The following is a 20,445-nucleotide window of genomic DNA, read 5'->3' on the forward strand; positions in this document are numbered from 1 at the left end:
TGATTTGAGAACAAAATATTTAAAACTACAGAATAAAAAAAAAGAACATAATATGTTCAGTTTTCTACTTTTGAGCAAAATCATTACTTAAATTTCTATGTGTGAACGTTGGAGTTATAAAAGTCTACTATTCCATGAAATTTTGTAATTCAGCCATGAGCAAAACTTACAAAACTGATATAGTGGTCACACTGGACTCCCTCCTCACAAGATCCTGGCTACGGCCTTGGGAGCGTGTTCTTTTCTACTCAACTGCCCCAGGCAAGTGTCTGCCAATACTGTCCTTCCTCGCCCGCTATGTCGGTATTCTAGTTTCCTTGCTATCCCTGTTAACTGACACAATGGATCTTTTGCAGTTGTTTAGTCACAAAACTATTTACCGAACATTACTTCCGAGCAGTAAAATGTAATTTAAGTTATCATGAGTATAAATGTATGTGTGACGTTTAACAGCAATTAGAAAAAAACTATGAAGATATTTGGTGACAGAAGTTGTCCCGGAAGATAAAGTGCAAGAGAGCTATCGCAATAAATTTACAGAGGACCCTTAAATTATAGTAAAGACAATAAAACCATGGAGCACGGCCGTACAAGTAGTCCAGGCCTCCGTGGGCCTCCGTGGGCCTCCGTGGGCCTCCGTGGGCCCACTCCTGCGTCGCGCTGGGCCCACCGCCCGACACCGCGACTGGGAGGATCTATACCTCCTCTACTTCTATAGTCTGCCTCACTCTCAGATTGCATAGAACAGAGTAAATGGCTGCCACTGTTGCCACAGTCATACTACCCAGCTTGCTAACATTCAAACTTATTTTGTATAGGCCCTACTATCTTTAATTATAATCAGTTTTAATAAATATTTTGTAATATTACTGTGTGTTGAATTTTTAAGACTATAAATTAGTGTTCATTGACATTATCGCAGTTGTAGTCATTTAAACACCAACAATTAACTATTTGTATCAGTCACTATAAATAACACAGCATTCATAAACATTAAAGGCTATTCTCAAATAAGTAAATTAATTTTAAATTATATAAAAGAAGTTGTTGAAAAAACAGTTGAATATAAGATGATGTGTCGGCCCGGCGCGCCCCAGCGAGGGGTCCAGGGGGGTCCAGGTACTGCCCGTCCCTCGGCGCCTGTCCGTCCCCCTCAGAGGTCCAGAGCCCGTCTGCGTGGAGTGGCGTAACTAGAACGCCCTTGTTCTGGGTGCTTCGAGACCTTTCCAGGGCGGGATTGAGAGAAACCGGCCCGAGAGACAGTGAAGTGAGGAGGGTGAGTGACACCTTGGCGAGCAATAGCTCTGTGCGAGGACTGGTGCATCGGGACTGTGTGGTGCGAGGCAGTGAGTCGGGACCAAGGATCACGGTAACAGCCACTGTCGAGCCGAGCTCCAATAGGGAAAAAATTGAGGACTTAAAGAAAGAGTGATGAATTCGAGGGCAGACAGTTAAATTGCTATAACTTAGGGTAAATATTAGGTAATAAATAGTTAATTAATTAGGAAATTATGTCTGGATCTGTTTACCACTTCTAACATTATCAGATGATACTCTTGATGAAATACAACAGGAAAATGTATTTCCAAAATGCTCATTTCCAATTTTTTTTACATGATACAATTTTTCAGATACATTTTTTAAAAAGTTCATTAAATTAGGAAATTATGTCTAATAGTTTCTTGCACACCGAAACAAGGCCAGTGCTGATGGCGGAAATCGTGCACTGGAAAGAATAAGTAAAGTGCACACTGCAATCTGAGAATGAAACGCGCATTAGTTTCTGGCCTAGGCTCCTGAATCTGGGCATGAAGACGTCAGCGGCCCGGATTCGTCCATCTCTTGAACGATTTCTATTTTGAACAATCCGTCACGGTGTTTTGTTTGACAAAGCACAGATAAGATACTTCCAATATATTTCACAATGTTACAAATGACGCCTAAAATTCGCCGGGATAAAATAAAGACAATTGATCACGGCTGGTGTTCGCAACTGACATGTAAAATGTGGCACCAAGTCTGCACCGCACGCTGGGGTGGAACCAAGCTAGAGGTATCACTATGCTCGGGCAGTAGTTTCCAAACAACAGTTCCCGCCACGCATCGCAGGCTTTCACGGCCATTGTTGGTTGCTTGCTTGGCTTGCTTGGCTTCTGGTTTGTAGCCGCATCTAAGGCGAATATATCACCGACGTTTCGGTCGAAATTGCAGTTGCCATCATCAGGGTAGAGTAGACATGAGAACACGCTAGTTCTGTCCAAAGTGAATATTAAGAGTTATGTGTCCTTAAAATCAAAATTAATAAAACATTTTGAAGTTATTATTACTTGGGCGCGTCATGAAAAATAAGTGAATTTTTATGATGCGCGCGCACCATGCAACGAAATTTTCACAGAATAAAAAAAAATCTATACAAATAAAAATTATATGTGCGTTTGAATTCATTTTTGTGACTGATATTGAATACTAGACCATATAATTAATAAACATTTATTTATTGTGAATATTAGTGACATAAATTGTGTTTATAAACTTTCTCAGGTGTATTTATAAAGTGAGGTCATGATACTATATGTATAATTTATTATTTCTAAAAGAATTAAATTTAATAAATTAAAATAAACATTCAGCATGTTTATTGTCATTATTAATTAAAATTTATCTCAATTATTTAATCAAATATAATAATGAATTTTATACATGTGTTTATAGTAATATTGAATACTGAGTATTTATTTAATTTTATTATTTGAATGAATTTATACTTTACCAATAGTATTTATATTATCACTCCAGTCCTTTTCATTATTGTATTTCTATTTATTATTTGATTGCAATTTTAAAGTTATTTATCAAGCCAAGTATATGTAACATATAACGCGCGTACATAAAAGTATACGCACCAATTTTTATATTCAACATCGAAAACTTCCTGCAAATAATCGACAAATTCAAGAATTTTTATTGAAACAAAGATCTTAAAATTGTGAATAAATGGTAGACACTACAATTCCCATACGTTATTAAAATGACGGCGTCCTATTCCTGCAGAATTATGAATGTTGAATTCCAAGCATTGCACTGACAATTTCAAAGTTAAACATTTTGCAATAATATAGAACTACACTTGTGCTGGAAGTGACTTAAATATTAGAAACTATTCTTTTGTAAGCCCCATCACGTCCACATAGGCCTACTAACGGAAGTCGTAAGTGTATGACACTCAAAGAAAATATATAAAATCTAACTCGGTAACTTGAAGCAAATGTCTCTAATGAAAACATGGCTTGTACAAACGTAAATGAATCAGGACGCGTCAAAATGACACATATCGGGTAAAGGACCGTTCGTTTGAACAAATGTATTTATTTACACGAGTAACTGATTTACATTTACGAGAGAACAAGCCCAGTTTGCGACGTTTTGTTAGTGAGCGTTGTTTCTTTCGTGAAACGCTCAACCTGTTTTTGAAACGTGTAATTTACTTTAAGTGTGACTTGTGTTTATGCAGTTTTATTTTGTGAGGCAGGTCAAAAGAAATTATCTGAACAAAATAATCTGCAGAGAGGAAAAAAAATTACCGAGAAGTGGCTGATGCGGAGACGGAAAAAAACAAAAACAAACGTTGCTATCGCAGTGGGTTCCCGAGGCACGGCAGTCGGCAGAGCGGCGATAAGTCACGAGTTGGCGCTGCTATCGCGGTTCTCCTCCAGAACACCGCTTCCGTGAGACCCCGGCGGGCTCGTGGCACACCGCCACTGCACGGGGGTGTGGGGGAGGAGCAGGAGGAGAGGAGGAAGAGGAGAGGAGGAGAGGAGAGGAGGAGGAGAAATATGTGGAAGGAGAAATATGAGGAGAGGAAGAAGAGCAAGAAGAGGATGAGAAGAGGAAGAAGAGCAGGAAGAGGACGAGAAGAGGATGCAGAGGAGGAAGGGGGCGAAGGAAGAGGGGTAGGAACTGGTCCTGACTCTTTAGGATAAAAATGTGTTACGTGGCGTAGGAATAATTTTTCTTTACCATGCGAAAAGATTACAACCATGCGAAAAGATTACAAACAAAAGCTGCTAATGAAGACTATAAATTAATGAGATGTAGTAAAACAATACCTCATCACTATTTAAGAAGTTTGCGAGAAAAATTTATACATCTATATTTCCATGAAAACTGTTGGCATTTTTTTTTATCTCATTCGCAGTTGAAAAGTCGACAATAATAAATATAGTTTACTTAATTCCAACAGTTTTCTTGGACATGAGTATTTCACCCCTTCCTCAATCTCTTAATTGGCACCTAGGTGCCTTACAACAATGGTCCATTATAGTATTTTGACGTTTGTTCATGGAACTATAGCCTGAAAGTATGAAGTTATAATTAACACTGACATTTCAAGAGAACGGGGTAGTGACTATTTGGGTTACACCACTGCTAGTATGTCATTACGTACTTGATTTTCACTACGATCAGGATTTGTAATTTCACCATAAAGTAGGTACTTCAAGACTAGTGAAATTAATCAATTATACTGTTTCACATTATGTAATTAATAATTCGACTTAATTAATGCTTTATCACACCTCGGAGACAGTTCATGATGCATGAAACCCCCACCCCCACAAACACACACAACTCCACTGCTGGACATACCAAGAGTTGGAGAGTGTTGTGGCCAGACTGATAAGGGTCGCAGCACTGCGGGTGTTGCCGAAAAGGGTCAGTCACACATTGCGTCGATGTTATATTAGATGATGTCTGCATCATTCTGCCACTGTGCTGGCAACAGTGTACACAACTTCATGTGAACGAAACTTCATGTGGTTCGTTGAAAGAGAACGTTGGGAAGAAATGTGTAAAACACGTATCCATTGTAACTCGTCTTTCAGTGTTAATATATATAACTCACGAACACTAAGATCACATTTGAAACATGATACAAATATGCACGTAACACACAAAAAAAAGTTTTCAAATTCAAACTCGTCAACTATCTTCGTGAGATTTTTTCTTTTCAATCTATTAGCAAGAATTAAGTGTTAACGTGATGCCTCGTAACACAACACGCCGAATGAATAATTTAACGTAAACCGTGAAATGTAGTGTTTACGTTAAACCAAATACACTAGAGACTAATACCGGACAGCTCTATACTAACAACACAGGCGAGAGTGTGAAAAATAACCTAGCGGCAAGAGGTGTAACTACAAACATATTATATATAAATATATATATATATATAGTGACAAATTATATATAATATTATCTGGTGTCAAATATTATTAATTATTTTTTTTAATTTAAGAACTGGAGGTTTATATCTCTCATAAATCTGTACTATAATTAAAAAAAGGTTTTTCCAAGAGAAAATAAAGTTATTTTTGTTGCCATGATGTTGGTACCATATGTATTTAACAGATACATTGTTCATACTGGGCATACCGTTTGCCATCTATCGGACTGACGTGACATCAACGCAAGGTTTTCACACAAATTTCTTGGAGCTGTCCGGTATTAGTCTCTAGTGCATTTGGTTAAACTCAGTTGTTGTACGGCCGGGTCGACCCTGAGACCGCACAAGGAGGAAGGAACGGCCGAGCATAGAGGCGCGGAGTGTCCGACGTCACCGCCAATGAAGGCCTAACTGCAGGCCCGCCGCTGTCGCCGCCCCTGCCGGCCGCCAGAATGCACTGCCCGACGCACCCAGGCTGACCCTGACCGACCATCACAGGCGCGTCGCACGTCGAGCGACTCCAACGACACGCTTGCTTTCAGGCATGCCACCACCCCGTCATTCATTTAATAACATCTGCAGTGAAACCTGATGTAGACCATTTTGCAGCTTCCTTGCGCTGCAGAGAAAAATTAGCACACTATAAAAAAATTATTTTATATTATATAAGGTTAGGTTTCATAACATACACTTGTAAAATGTTTTCACGTCAGTTATTTAAATCAAAATAAAAATAAACTTAAAAACAAGCACGTGACACTGCACGCAAAATGAGATCTCTCGATTAACTTAGCGTTTACATGTTATTTGTTGCATTTTTTTTAACCTGGTTTATTTTTACAATTCGATGTACTGTAGGGCCGCGACGTCTTGGCGTGTCGTTTTGCGTGGAAGCGGGGAAGAGTAAATGAGAGGGGAAGCAGCTGCGCGCGCACATCAGCCGCTATGCGGTTCATAGCAAAAACATCAGGCGCCACGCTTTCAGTCTGAAGTGAACAATGGAGCCCGACGCAGGACGTTCAAGATACAATAAAGTAATACATAGTGGGGAGCGGGAAATTAGAAGTAGTGTAATCCAGTGTTGTGATGAAGAAGCTGCCAACATATGTCTGCTAGTACCTCTAACAAATGCAACCGAAAGAGCTGCGCGATACACAGGTATAAGCCAAAGATCAGTTTCGCGCATCCGAAAACACAACAGAGAGACGCCAAATAAAAAACAAACAACAACATTATAAGTTTTTCAACGCATTCCCCGTAATTTCACCCGCGGTTTGTTTGTTTTGCATTTGGCAATTTTCCAAACTTTCTGCACCGCTTGTTAGAATATTTTTTATGTACAAGTGTAGCCGATATTGCTACACATTATATTGCATTATATTACATGATATTATATTACATTATATACATTATATATTGCAATATATATTTTATGATATATATGATTTTATGATATATATTAATGTATATTATATTAATACATTATTTATTTACAATTTATATGTTTATATTTACATATATATCACTCCTTTATTTGACCGTTAAACAGCCTCTCATGTTTAATTATTCATTTCAAGCCAAAAAAAAAAAACTGGGAAACGTTTGTTGTCAGTTGATGACTTTGATAGAAGAGTGATCAGAGACACCAGCCACGAATTTTATACAGTAAAAAAAAGACAAGGAAACTACTGCCAGTTTTGTAAGAAAAAATTCGGATGGAGTTAGGGAAATACATCGCTGCGTAAAATACTCAAAGAAATGGGTTTTGTGTGGAGAAGAAGCCAAAATAAGCGAATGCTTCTTCTCGAAAGATCTGACGTTGTTGCTTGGCGATAACGGTAGCTGACTCAGATGAAACAGTGCAGGGAGACTGGGAAGAATATATTTGACATGGATGAATCCTGGGTTGACACTAATTTAACCTTTCAGAAATGTTGGCAAAAGAAAGGTGACGTTGAAGGTGTAGGTAATGGCAACAGGAAATGCAGCGCACAGGCTGATAGTTTTAAGCGTTGGTTCTAGGCAGGGTTTCCTTCCTGGAGCCTCTCTTGTTTATAAAGCAAGCACAACAACAGGAGACTATAAAATACGCGAGGATGGTTTGTTATAAATATGGTTTTCGGACCCCTCGAAATTACTAAAATGGTTCTTTCAGAGTGCTGTTATGGAAAAAATAACAACCCGTGTGCATAAAAGTGGTAAGGTTCTTGAAGTGCGTGAAAGTGTCATGTCGATCGTCTTCACATTTCAGCCAAACCAAATGGAAAAGTAAGCATCAGCGAGGGAGTTACATGCAAGTCTTAATTAATTGTGTTTCCTACAGCAAACCACAATTACAAATTTAGTTCTTAACTTTAAAGAATTGTATAGCTATGTTTAACTATGTTTAACTAAGCTGCCCAGTCGAGCAAATAGTGCACTACCTTTAAATAATAAATTACCGTAAAGCATTATCGCATCTTTGTATCATTAAGATCTGCGCTGTGTTTCACCGTACGTAAGATTGTTCTCGACCAATGTTTTCGGAACGGCATGGAGACTTCCAGGCCGTTGTTATCTGCGGAGCAGACAAGGAGGGACGTGTCGATTACAAGGTCGCTGAGCTCTAGGGAGTCGACCCGCCAAGACGTCGCGGCCCTACTATACCTATTCAGTATTTTGATGCGAAGTCGTACGTAAACTAATAAACAGCGAGAGAGAAAAAAAACTGTTCGCCAATTGTTGCGCTACATGACTGGTTTCGGCCGATGGATTTTCAGCGTTTGACAGATTCGTAACAATTTTTTTTTTTTTTTTTTTTTTTTTTTACGTTTAACGGTGTTGACTTGCGCGCGCCACTTTCAGACGTGGCTCTCCACAGACACTGTCACCGTCAGTAAACGTGTGAGCGACATGGAACTGCCCATGCGGTCTCATGATTGCGGTACAAACGTAAGACGGGCGATGACACAACTAGACACAAGTCACCACACAATGTGGTCTGTTTCATTGTGTGCTCGAGCGCCGAACTGGATGTTGCTTGGTAGGAATCGAACACCGCACCCTTCATTATTTTATCAAAGATCCGCCTTGTAGTTTTACAAGCGATATCGTTGGCAACAGGCAGTGGCGTAGCCAGGATTTGTGTATGGGGGGGTGTTAAGAAGCATGACCCCCCCCCTCCCCCCCCCGTATTAAAGCGGGGGGGGGGGGGGGGTCCGGGTGTCCTCCCCCGGGAAAATTTGGATTTTAAGGTGTAAAATAGTGCTATTTTAGCAGTTTTCGGTACATAAATTTAAATATTGTAATGGTAAAAATTTTTATTAATTTTAATATGAAATTTGTTTGAGTGATGAATAAGGAATTAATTAAAGATTTGGTGCTAAGGGGGGGGGGGGGGGGGTTGAACCCCTAACCCCCCCCCCCCCCGGCTAGGCCTTGGCAACAGGGCTTCTAAGAATTTTCATTGTAAAAAGTACAAACATATTTTACAGCGTGGGTGGTTACATTCTGGCAATGGTGGTCGTCATTTACTCTGTACTGCAATCTAAATGAGAGAGACTACATGCAGAGGCGTAGCCAGGGGGGGGGGGTTATGGGTTCAAACCCCCTCCCTTAGCATTAAATCTTTAATTAATTTCTTATTCATCACTCAAACAAATTTTATATTAAAATTAATAAAAATTTTACAATTACAATATTTAAATTTAAGAACCGAAAACTGCTAAAATAGCACTATTTTACACCTTAAAATCCAAATTTTCCCGGGGGAGAACCACCGGACCCCCCCGCTTCTTAACACCCCCATACACAAATCCTGGCTACGCCACTGACTACAGGCAATGGTAAACACGTAAAGAACCTACTAAGTTGTACGTCTTTCCCTCTGTCCGTAGATAAGTAAATGTCCCCATTAGTTATATTTTAATGTTTGTTCTGGCGTATCGTGGACAGCAAGGCCAGGCGCGGGCGCCGACAACAATGGCGGGACCTCGGGAAAGGAAACAAACAGCCACGGCTCTGGCAAGGAAGTACCCCGGTGCCCAGCAGGCGCGACTTCTGGAAACAATGGTGAACTGAAACCAAGATGGCGGCCCCGGAATGCGAGCCCGAGACTTCCCGAATGGCGACTCCACGCTGTCCCTTCTCATTTTCATTTCCCTCGTTTATCGAGTGTTCCGAGTACAGTATGGACACTAATGAGAATCAGCATGTCATTTATATAAAGCGCTGGCCAATAGCTTTTAGATTTAAATTGAGTTTTCATGATTTCTTACGATAAAAACTTTAAAATATTTTAATGTCCCATGTAATGACGCCACTTCACCGGAATTATATCTTCAGCACTTATAAAACCAATTCAAATATAACATTTCAGTTCGAGTTTGGTTTAAAAACGTTATTTTATATACTTATATAGCAACATCTTCACATTTTCCGGGGAAGGCTATTCCATTCCTTCGAGGCTCCTCTCCTAGGTATTAACTACCTCGCAAGTCCAGGGCTGCCACTGTGAATGCCCGGTACAAGGTTTACCAGAGTTATAGTGACCAATGCGCTCAGATCTAGTTTTCTTCGTCGAAGCCTCCGTCTTCCGCAAGAGATCAATATGGCCCGTTTATCTTATTGTTTTGTCTGATCTGCTGTGAAGACCTGCCAGCCAATGAGAAACCAGCTACGGAAGAAACACAAGCTGCTGACTTGCAGCTCGGCGTTCAGATTGTGTGACTAGCGAGGTTTTGTATAACAATTTGCAGCGCATTCTAGCAGCTGGTCTTGATCCTACAGAGTAAAAGCATTTGTGACGAGGTTATTCAGCTATTTAAAATGTACGTTTTTTTGACGTGCCAACGTCTAATAAATCGATGAACGCCGGCTGCACGCACGAAAAAGTGTCCCGTTACGTACATTGTCCCGTTACGCTGTGTCCCGTTACGCTCATTGTACGCTTGCGCCGCATCTATCTCTCTTCCACTCGATTGGAACAACCATCGATTTGACTTTTTCGAGGCACATTAAACTTGAAACACTCACACTCGTTTCCTACTTTTCCTATCATCGTCCTATCCTTAACTGAATAACACAGATTGGAAGTTAAATAGCAAACATGTATGAAAGTTATAGTTAAAATAATCTCTTCCTTAAAGTAATAAACATATTTGAATTAATGAGTGCAAATAAAAGTAAATTTATCAATCAAATTGTAGATTTCATTTCACTCCTTCTTTGTATCCATACAAAATAGTGATAATTCAATAAAAATGATTCAATTTTATTCATAAAAGTATGCAATCATTTAATCAATGTTTTGTTATGACGTCACGTTAAACTATCGTCCGTAAACCGACTTTACAGACAACCAATTTTTTTTCCTATAATTCTAATTTTCAAATATTTATTTCAATTTCTGACATCTTAAGGCATAAATCTTGGTTCCCCAGGCCTTCCATACCTTGTTGCAACCACACATTTACTGGCAGGCTCCAGTCTGTAAGCGGCCCGAGGTAATAACTTGTTATTTCACGCGGGCGACTACAACTGTCGGGACATTCAAAGCAGTTCAACACGCAGCCAACGCTAAGTCCTATGCCATGTCGACCCAAAAAATTAAGAACGGAAACTCTATAAGATAGTAAAATAACAATCATGTATGTTTGTCATTTATTCAGTCTGTATGCAGCTATCGCCTATTATTATGATGATGTCTCTATTTCTTCCGCAAGAAATATCATCCAACGCAACACGGGAACAGTAGAGGGAAGACTTAGTAGCTCGTAGTAGCAAATATCAAAAGATAGATATTCTACTTCCAAAACGTAATTCGTGACCTATCATAAAAGAATGTATTTTTTTTATTAAAAAATACCTTTTACTGAAGATATGCTCACGTTTTGAGGTAGATACGTTTTGGCCGATATGATATAGGTAGGGACCGGAAAAATTCGCGGATTCAATGACCTCTAGGATAGCCTCCATTTTCCTCTGCACTTCTCAAGTAAATACGCGAGTTCATTGGTTACTAAATTGTGAGTCGTCTCCGCTGGGTAGCTTGTGATTCGACGCTTCTTTGGTCGATAGTCTCTCATTGGCCCAGAGGGCTCCAGTTAAACCGCGATCCAATAGCAGAACCAGCAAAATTATACACATGTTTGAATTTCAGCCTATCACGAAATGAATCCGCGAATTTTTCCGGTCTCTAGATATAGGTAATTGTATCAACTGTGGAATTTTTCCCGTTACCATGGAACATTCAGGATACGTACAGGCATCTTGGAGATGCTCACCAGACCAATAAATCTGCACGTCGTTTACATTCTGTTGCAAACAGCTATGGCTTTCTGGGATTACGGTATTAAAAAAAAAGTGTTAAGAGACAGTAAGAAAACTAAATCACTAGTAGCGAACAGATAACAAGAAAGTTGCAAATGTTCACTCATAATAATATCAAAAAGTACCTATACATTCCAGTGGCAGATAAAGGATTTGTTTTTCAGAAGTTTTTTTTTAAAGGACAGTTTCGCTATCATTCTCAACATGCATCAGTTCCTGCGTGGTTTGGAGTTCCAAGTGTTGTAACAGCACCTTGCGTCGCCCAAAATAACACACTGCCTCCATCTAGATATCACTATAGACCGGAAAAATTCGCGAATTCATTTCGCGATAGGCTAAAATACAAATAGTTATACCTCAGTGCTGCCTCTGCTATTGGCTCACAACTCACCTGGATGACTCTGGGCCAATGAGAAACACCCAACCAAAGCTTTATCGAATCACATGCTGCTATGTTGGGACGTCTCACATACAACAGCCATGAGTGGGTGACATTTGACCGAGTGTACGTAGAACTATGGAGTTCATCCTGCAGGTCATTGAACTCGCGAATTTTTCCGGTCCCTAGATATCACGTATTTTTTCATAGCGTCAAGGTGGGTTTACGATTTAAACACTTGTGAATTATAAACTTAACCTGTACACCGACGAGCACACAGTTAAGTAATATCCAGTTTATGATTGTATTAGTGGTCCTTTTCCAGCCAATAAAAACAGGCGAGAAAGCAGCCAAGTTATTTAAGTAGAATTTTTGTAATGGCAGGTATCGTCTGCATTTTGAAATGAATTTCCGTTCATAATCTTTGCCGATGAATAATTTGTTTAGCGTAACATTTTTATTCATGGTGAAATTGGTTATTACTAGGTCATGGTAAAGGTAATATCGGCCATTCCAAGCCATCATAAAATTACTAAATAGTAAGAATATATATCCAGGAATTGTAAATACACATTAATGTACTCGTATAGTAACAAAAACCACGAAAAAAAATCAGATTTACGAAATCATAAAACCAAACCTATATTCCAATAAGAGCTTTTTAATTTTCGTTCAATGTCCTTTGCAATGTCCTTCTTGTAAGTTTATCATTTCCAAACATGATGCTAGTAATTCTGTATTTCCTACGCATTTCGTATCTACTACATCATAATCTGTTTTCCCAACGAAACATTATTTCGCGCCAACATCACATTCTACTATGCTCTGATTGGCGCGTGCACTTAGCTATTCTGCGTTTTGATATTTACGAATATTCACCAGAACGTATATATCGACCAAATCAGGGTGGCTACCAACCTTTGATTTTGAAATTCATACAGATTTCCATTTTTTTAAGGAGTTTTGTAGGATGGTAAAACTACGCAAATTTAAGCTACCGATATAAAGTTATGTACTAACGACACAGGCTCTCTTCCAACAAAAGCCAACAAACAATTTAATTATTGTTTCCGAGCTGCCGGAACTTAACATATATATATATATATATATATATATATATATATATATTACATTATATATATACATATATCAGGGCCGGTGCAAGGTAAATTGGCGCCCTAGGCGAAAAATCTTAATGACCCCCCCCCCTCCACCCCGCGGACACACAAAAAAAAAATTTCCTTGCCTCAAAATACATCACGTAAGCCTAAGATTTTGTCAGCAATCAAATGTAATCAGGCTTGTGTTTTTTTACTTATTACTAGAGACCTGCAAAATTCGCGGTTTCGATGGCCTTCAGGATAGACTGCACATACCCCTGTACACTCGGGCAAATAACGCAAGTTCATTGGCTGCCGACTTGTAAGTCGTCTCAGCTGGTTTGTCTGTGATTCGATCCTTCTTTGGTTGAGGGTTTATAACTGGTTGAGATTCGTCCAGATGAACAGTAAGCCAATAGAAAAATTATCTAAGAGGTATATGTGTTTGAATTCTAGCCTATCACCGAATGAATCCGCGAATTTTGCAGGTCTCTACTTATTACAAATCATAAACAGGTCACCGTGGACTTTAAATAATTACTTATATCAATATAAACATTCCAAACTGTTACAAAAATCCATTTTCATCTAGTTTCAATAATCGTTAAACATGTTATATCAGCTGTTATGTGTCGTGCTGTGCCGCCCCCAGCTACTTGGCGCCCTAGGCGGTTGCCTAGTTCGCCTATATAGACGCGCCGGCCCTGATATATATATATATATATATATATATATATATATATATATATATATATATTCTTAACTATGTACCCAACTAAAAATGATTAATATACATAGCCATGTGGCAGGTTCAATTTCTTAAGCGCATTTACTGGCTTATTACTGAAACAGAAGCAACTTATTAAAATATCAGAAAAATATTAAATAATATTCACAGGCACTTTCATATTTTAAGATTCATAGTTTTATTTTGAAATTATTAAGCTACTATATCTTACATTTTGAAGCTCACTTTAACACTATTAATTGATGAGAATAAAGATAACAATGGTAGGCAAGAACCACTCAAGAAAACTACGCAAAACCTTGTTACTCTCCTGCTCTAGTCAATACAGATGCTGAGTTTGTTAATAAAGTAAACATTGGCAACGTACATTTTCATGTGCTCATCGAAATACTTGCATAATTTTATTTGTGAATAGAAGCTTTCATAACATTGCCATTTCCTTAACTAATTGTGGTAATTTTATGAATAAAAATTTCTAATAGGGAGGCCAGTACATTCTAACAAAATTAAACACAACATAAAGAATAAAATTGGTTGTCTGTAAAGTCGGTTTACGGACGATAGTTAACGTGACGTCATAACAAAACATTGATGAAATGATTGCATACTTTTATGAATAAAATTGAATCATTTTTATTGAATTATCACTATTTTGTATGGATACAAAGGAGTGTAATGAAATCTACAGTTAATTGATAAATTTACTTTCATTTGCACTCATTAATTCAAATATGTTTATTACTTTAACGAAGAGATTATTTTAACTATAACTTTTATACATGTTTGCTATTTAACTTCTTCCAATCTGTGTTATTTTGTTAAGGATAGGACGATTATAGGAAAAGTAGGAAACGTATGGGAGTGTTTCAAGTTTAATGTGCTTCGAAAAAGTCAAATCGATGGTTGTTCCAATCGAGTGGAAGAGAGATAGATGCGGCGCAAGCGTAAAATGAGCGTAACGGGACAATGTGCGTTACGGGACACTTTTTCGTGCGTGCAGCCGGCGTTCATCGATTTATTAGACGTTGTCACGTGAAAAGTGAAAAAATATGTGAATTAAACCCTCTTTTTTTATGCTCTCAAACACATTTTCGGCCAGCCAAAGCTTGTGACTGTTTTAACAACATACTTTGCTTGTTAATATGTTTTATTAAATCTAATATATATTTTCAATGAACCCGAATAGTTTTTATTGAACCTTTGTACTTTGAATAAACCTCTGATATGGCATGTGTCATGCATGTGCATGGAATCTACACACCCTGCCAACATGCTTGTGACGCCAGAGTGAAGTCACGTACAAACAATTCCAGAATCAGGTAGGGTCACGTCTGAGGACCACCTAATTGTACCATGGTTTTAAATAGTTTTACGCCGACAAAAAACAAAGCTTGAGCTCTTTCTTACATGTAAATGGTAAGTTTTTTTTATCAGTATTGATAGAGCCAGTTAAGAATTAAATTAAAGATTTGTGATAGGAAATAAATCTACTCAAATTTTCCCAATGCAAAACCGCAACGTAACACTATTGACACTAGAAAAGTTGAACGTCTCAACTTATCATCACGCACAGAAATCAGAATAACTCTTCTGGACAGCATTTTGGCGAAATTACATTTTTCACAAACTACAACTATTTTTAAGTGTAGTACCTAGCTCGTCTGTTCGAACTAAAACAGAAAGAAAAATATCTGGGCATATATGGCGTCATTTATACCATAAAATTTGTCGGAAGCTGTATACGAAATGCAATCAATAAAAAAATATTAGGTAAAATTAATGTTTCATAAGCAACATCTCAATGAGTTGGGTGCCTTTTGTCAGGGGCGCAACAACTAAATTTCCAAGGGGGGGGGGGGCAATATACCTTTTTATAAAGAATCATCCATCCCCCCTATTGAAGTGGGGGGTCCAGGGGTCCTCCCCCGGGAAAAGTTGTATTCCAAGGTGGAAAATGGTGCTATTTAAGCAGTTTTATTATCTAAAAATTGATTACACAGCACTTTCTTTGCCCCCGTTTGCCCCCACTTCAAGGTTTAAGAGGGGGGGGGGGAAATACCCTTTCCCCCCTGTTGTTGCGCCCCTGCATTTTGTATATATAAAATCATATTCACTCTACGCCTAAGCAATAACAACACCGCCATATTGGCGATGCGAATGCTCAGTGGCAATAGAGGTATTCAATTGTGTGGTGATCAGCCGCCAAATTTCAATATTGCCGTGGTCGTTAAAATTAATCAAAGTTGACAAAACCACTTTAAAGCAGAACTGCAACCAATTAGCAAACAGTAAAATCTATTACTGGTTTTTGTTAATTTGAAATAAAATTCTAATAGCATCAAAAGTCTAGGTTTGACATAACCTGTAAAACTAGCAGACACATCATCTGCGAGAGATATAATGAAATTCCCGGCGACAAGTAATTCAAGTATAATTCCATGTTTTTTTACCCCCAACTACGTAAATTCATGCATATTTCCTGTTTTTCCCATTTTATTTTTGTTTTTAATTTTTAATTTTAATTTTATTTTAATTTTATTTAAATTATTAATTTAATTTTTAACTAAACTTAGAACAATGAATCTTTACAGTGAGTTTGGAAATGGATTGGGGGGGGGGGGGGGGGGGGGAGTAAAATACATTTAATAGCATTTCGGGAATTTACAAAAAAAAAAAGTGTGATTCAGTTAAAGAAGCCTACTTTTAAGATACCAATCAAATAGTTTTCTTGAAAACATATACGTATATTGTTTCAATAACTTATTAAGAAATGTAGGCTACTGACAAAGCAAACACGAGAGAAACAGAGATTAAAGAGTGTCAGCACTGTGAGAAGAACCATTTCCTGCAACAGAGAAATGAAATCTAACGGGATTTGAGAAGTTGACGGCAGTAGCATCTTTCTATGGTGGACAGAAAGCACGTGAGGAAAAAGCGGCATTTCCAAACTTATATTTCACATAAATTTCTTCCTCCGCATACCTACTTCTTCAATGTACTGTAAACAATGACAGTTGCATTTGTTTCCAATTATATTCGAATCATGGAGGTATTAGTCATGAAGTGGGTGTCTGTTCAACTGGTTAGCAACTGGATAGCAAAGCAAATCGTATCTGTATAAAGGCTAATATGCTTTAAAAATTTTTAACAGCTTGAAAAGAACTCGCTAGGAAGACTCGTAAATATGGAATAAAGTAGTAAATATTACTAAACAAGCATGAAACGAACACATCTGCAAGGAATTAGCTTAAATCTTCATTATAACCAAAAGTTGTTTTCCTGTGTACATAGTGTTGGTGGGGGGGGGGGGATGATTCTAATATTGACTTCAAGTATCAACATGACTAAGATAGCACACACTAACTCCCTAACTTCTTACCGCCATGATTCGAACAGACCCGTCCCCCCCCCCCCCCCCCCCCCTCCTTAAAATGTTCATGTTAATTTGTGATTTACCATTATTCACGAATTAAAAAATATATACATAGTGTGCTTTGGACTTCGTTTGAAAGCATGGCATGCCACACAATCTGCGCGGTAACAATTAGCGTCCTACATTTGAACCGCTACTTGCCCACGTAACTGACAATGTAAAAGCCACTGCACACAATCTTCACACGAAGTTATACACTCTTGTAACATTATTTACGTAAGTTTCACTGCAGTAAGTTGGATTGTTCGATATTTAGTAACTAAATACACTAGGATGTGAACCGCGTCAAATTACAACTTTACATTTAGTAAATTATTTCTAGCAAAAGCGCATGTATTTTGAAACATCAAATGTAAACACAGATTTATCTCGCTGTCTGTCAGGTGATCGACGTTTATATTAGCTATCGTATGCCAACGATGGGACCATTCACAAACTATGAAAATATTTATACATTTAAATTTTTGTCTCTATGGAACCGTTGCTACTAAAATTGGTTGTCTCTACTATGGAACCGTTGCTAAGGCAACGATGAAATAAACAAAAATTATAAGTGTAAACAAAAAACCTTAACCAATTTTACGGCCTTAATGTCCGTGGTTTATTTTCTAGGCTATCCTGAGATGCAATATAATGAAGTCTGAAATAGCTTAAATTCAACTACTGAAAGCAGTTAGGTTACATACAAAGATACGTTTTCCATTTATAACGTTATATAAACTGGAACAAAAAAATAATTTTAATTTATGCTATGGGTAGTAAGTTAAATAAACTTATCACATGCTATTTGTTCATCTTATGCCCCAGAATACATAATTAATTTTAGGGTAATTATGCTAGGTCCCAGATTTTCATAAAAAAAAAATAACGCATGAAATTCTGAAATGGTTATTTGTGAGTTCTTGATGATTTTGAACACCGGCATTACGATACTGTAAGAATTTAAATTCCTGAAAACCAAATTATTATCTTTTATAGTAAATATAACGTGTTCAGGCCCGGGTAAGCGTAGGACAAGGCGGGAGAGAACATTTCTCACCTGGTCTTCAAGTCAGACCACAGGTCGTCTTCCAGGCTCTTGGCGTGACGAGACGCCCCCGTCAAGGCAGCGAACACCACCAGAGCCCAAACCGCTGCTAGGACCCTCATCTTCCTTGTCTCTCGTGCTACTGGTGCGCCTGCGATGCCGTCTGAGCTTCGTTGAGAACCTCCGACACGAATGAGCTGCCAGAGCACTCTGTGGGTCGATTAAATAAGGTCGCGCGCGACGGTGGCGCTGTGGGCGGGAAGCGCCTCAAGCTGCTGTGGTGTGATTCGGTCGTGCCGCGGGCTCGCCGTGGAAGCTTCCAGAACCGTTATCACGGTCGTTAACGTTACACACTGTTTTTTATTACGCTTTTACATAGGAGCGACAATAATATACCGCGGTTCTACGAACGCTCGTATTTTGCGTTGGTGTATGGCTTGGCAACGTAAACACGGGAATACAAACCAAATGCAGTGGCTGATCCAAAACGGTGAACAGAAGTCCTTGCGTGTCTGAACTCATCTCCCCTGTTACGTTCTGATCCCTTCTATTAGAAAACTGGAAAAATTCTAGTTATCGAACTTCTGGTTCAGCCACAGGCTCTCGAATTGCATTCCCAAAAATGTATGAATGTAAATGTTTCCAATACAAAAAAAAAATATCTTTCTTTACCAATCCAATTAGAAGATCGCAATCGTAAAATAAAATAAATTTGGATACATTTCTGGAAACTTTTCAAAATATTTCTCAATTTAAAATATACTTTAGATTATAATTTTTTCACGTTTGTTTCTTCTAGTTCAATTTCCGTCCGTCCGTCGTCCGTGTGTCCATCTCGTGACCTGCAGACGATGAGATGGCCAGAAATATTTATCCAGTTCGTCCGTCTGTCCAAAGTTTGTCAACTTCATAGTCTGACGGATGGAAAGATTAAATTATAACCTCCAAATTTAAGCTAGATTTTTTGTATGTTGAATCGTATTACACTATATAAGGTTTTGAAGTTTGTTTAGTTGTTTAACCAACGTTTAAACATATTTGAAATGCTGTTTTTTGAAACAAAAATGTTCCGAGTCACCGAAGTGTAACTATTACGCGTGGTAAAGCTTCATCCGTCCGTCACCTGTTCGTGACATGCAGCCAATCAGATGTCCCGAAAAATACCATCCATTCGTCCGTCAAAATCTTACCAAGCTTTAACTTTCCACGGACGGAAGGAATGACCAAAATGTTAGCAAGATACCTATTGCCGGCAACCTTTGCTATATTAAGAGGTTTTTAAATTTGTTATTTTGTTTAGCGCTTCCATTTGATGTTTTTAACATAAGTTTGAACACAATTTTTTGACTTTGGCGTTTGATACAAAAATTTCCCGAGGCATAGAAGTGCAACAAGAAATTACGTACCCATGTATATCAAAAAATACATTAATAAATATTAAAGCGACAAAATTAGTTCAGTGATTTAAAACTGCTTAATTGAATGATTTTCATGCTATAGAAGATTAATTTCACTACAATTTAAGCCTTCTAGTCAATTGGCAGCACAGAAATGGAAAAAGTAAGTCGGACATGCGGATCACTGAGAGTCCATCTTCAATCTGGAAATGTTTAAATAAATGTCAGAGTGAAAAAAAGATGATTTTAACGAGCTATAAGTGTATAACTTACATGACTGGCTAACAAATATAAATATACAGGAGAAAGTTTCTCAAAAAAATAAATATTTTTCAAAAGTTGGCAGCGTTGAAATTGAAAAAAAAAAGTACGAGCTGCGTGTTGTATACATATATTAGGGAAATATACAAATGGAGCATAAAGCTGGGTTTACAATTGATTTCCTTAAGAATTATAACTTAACATCGAGCACACGATTAAGTCAAAACTACATTTTCCAGTTTATGATTGACATAGAAGTCGTTAATTCTAACCAATCACAGCACAAAACACATGGTCGGCCATTGTTCGAAACGGAGAAGCAGGTTTGAAATAGGTTATTGACAAATGGGATATCTATTTTTCGAAATGGATGATGATTACAAATGACAAATATACGAATTCTAACCCAAAATACTGCCTCGCTCGGTCCAATAATAAGACATAAACTTCCGGTTGAAAGGTTCCGGTTTGTTGTGATTGGTCGCTTCCCTTAAGTCTTAACGAAAAATATAAAATATAACCATTTCTGTTAAGTCTTAAGTCATCATATGGTTCGCACACGACCCG

The 20,445-nt window shown here is 38.1% G+C and overlaps 1 protein-coding gene across 1 annotated transcript in view; it reads right to left on the bottom strand.

The window, feature by feature from the left end:
- The window catches only part of LOC134536603 (transforming growth factor-beta-induced protein ig-h3-like), a 134,637-nt gene extending 116,085 nt beyond the window's left edge, over positions 1-18,552 (bottom strand). The window contains exon 1 of the mRNA XM_063376378.1: positions 18,233-18,552. Coding sequence (XP_063232448.1) covers positions 18,233-18,342 — 110 coding nt within the window. The 5' untranslated portion in view covers positions 18,343-18,552. The remainder of the gene's footprint in view (positions 1-18,232) is intronic.
- Between the last annotated feature and the right edge of the window lie 1,893 nt (positions 18,553-20,445).

The sequence above is a fragment of the Bacillus rossius genome, chromosome 11 (genome assembly GCF_032445375.1).
Source record: "Bacillus rossius redtenbacheri isolate Brsri chromosome 11, Brsri_v3, whole genome shotgun sequence".
NCBI lineage: Eukaryota > Metazoa > Arthropoda > Insecta > Phasmatodea > Bacillidae > Bacillus > Bacillus rossius.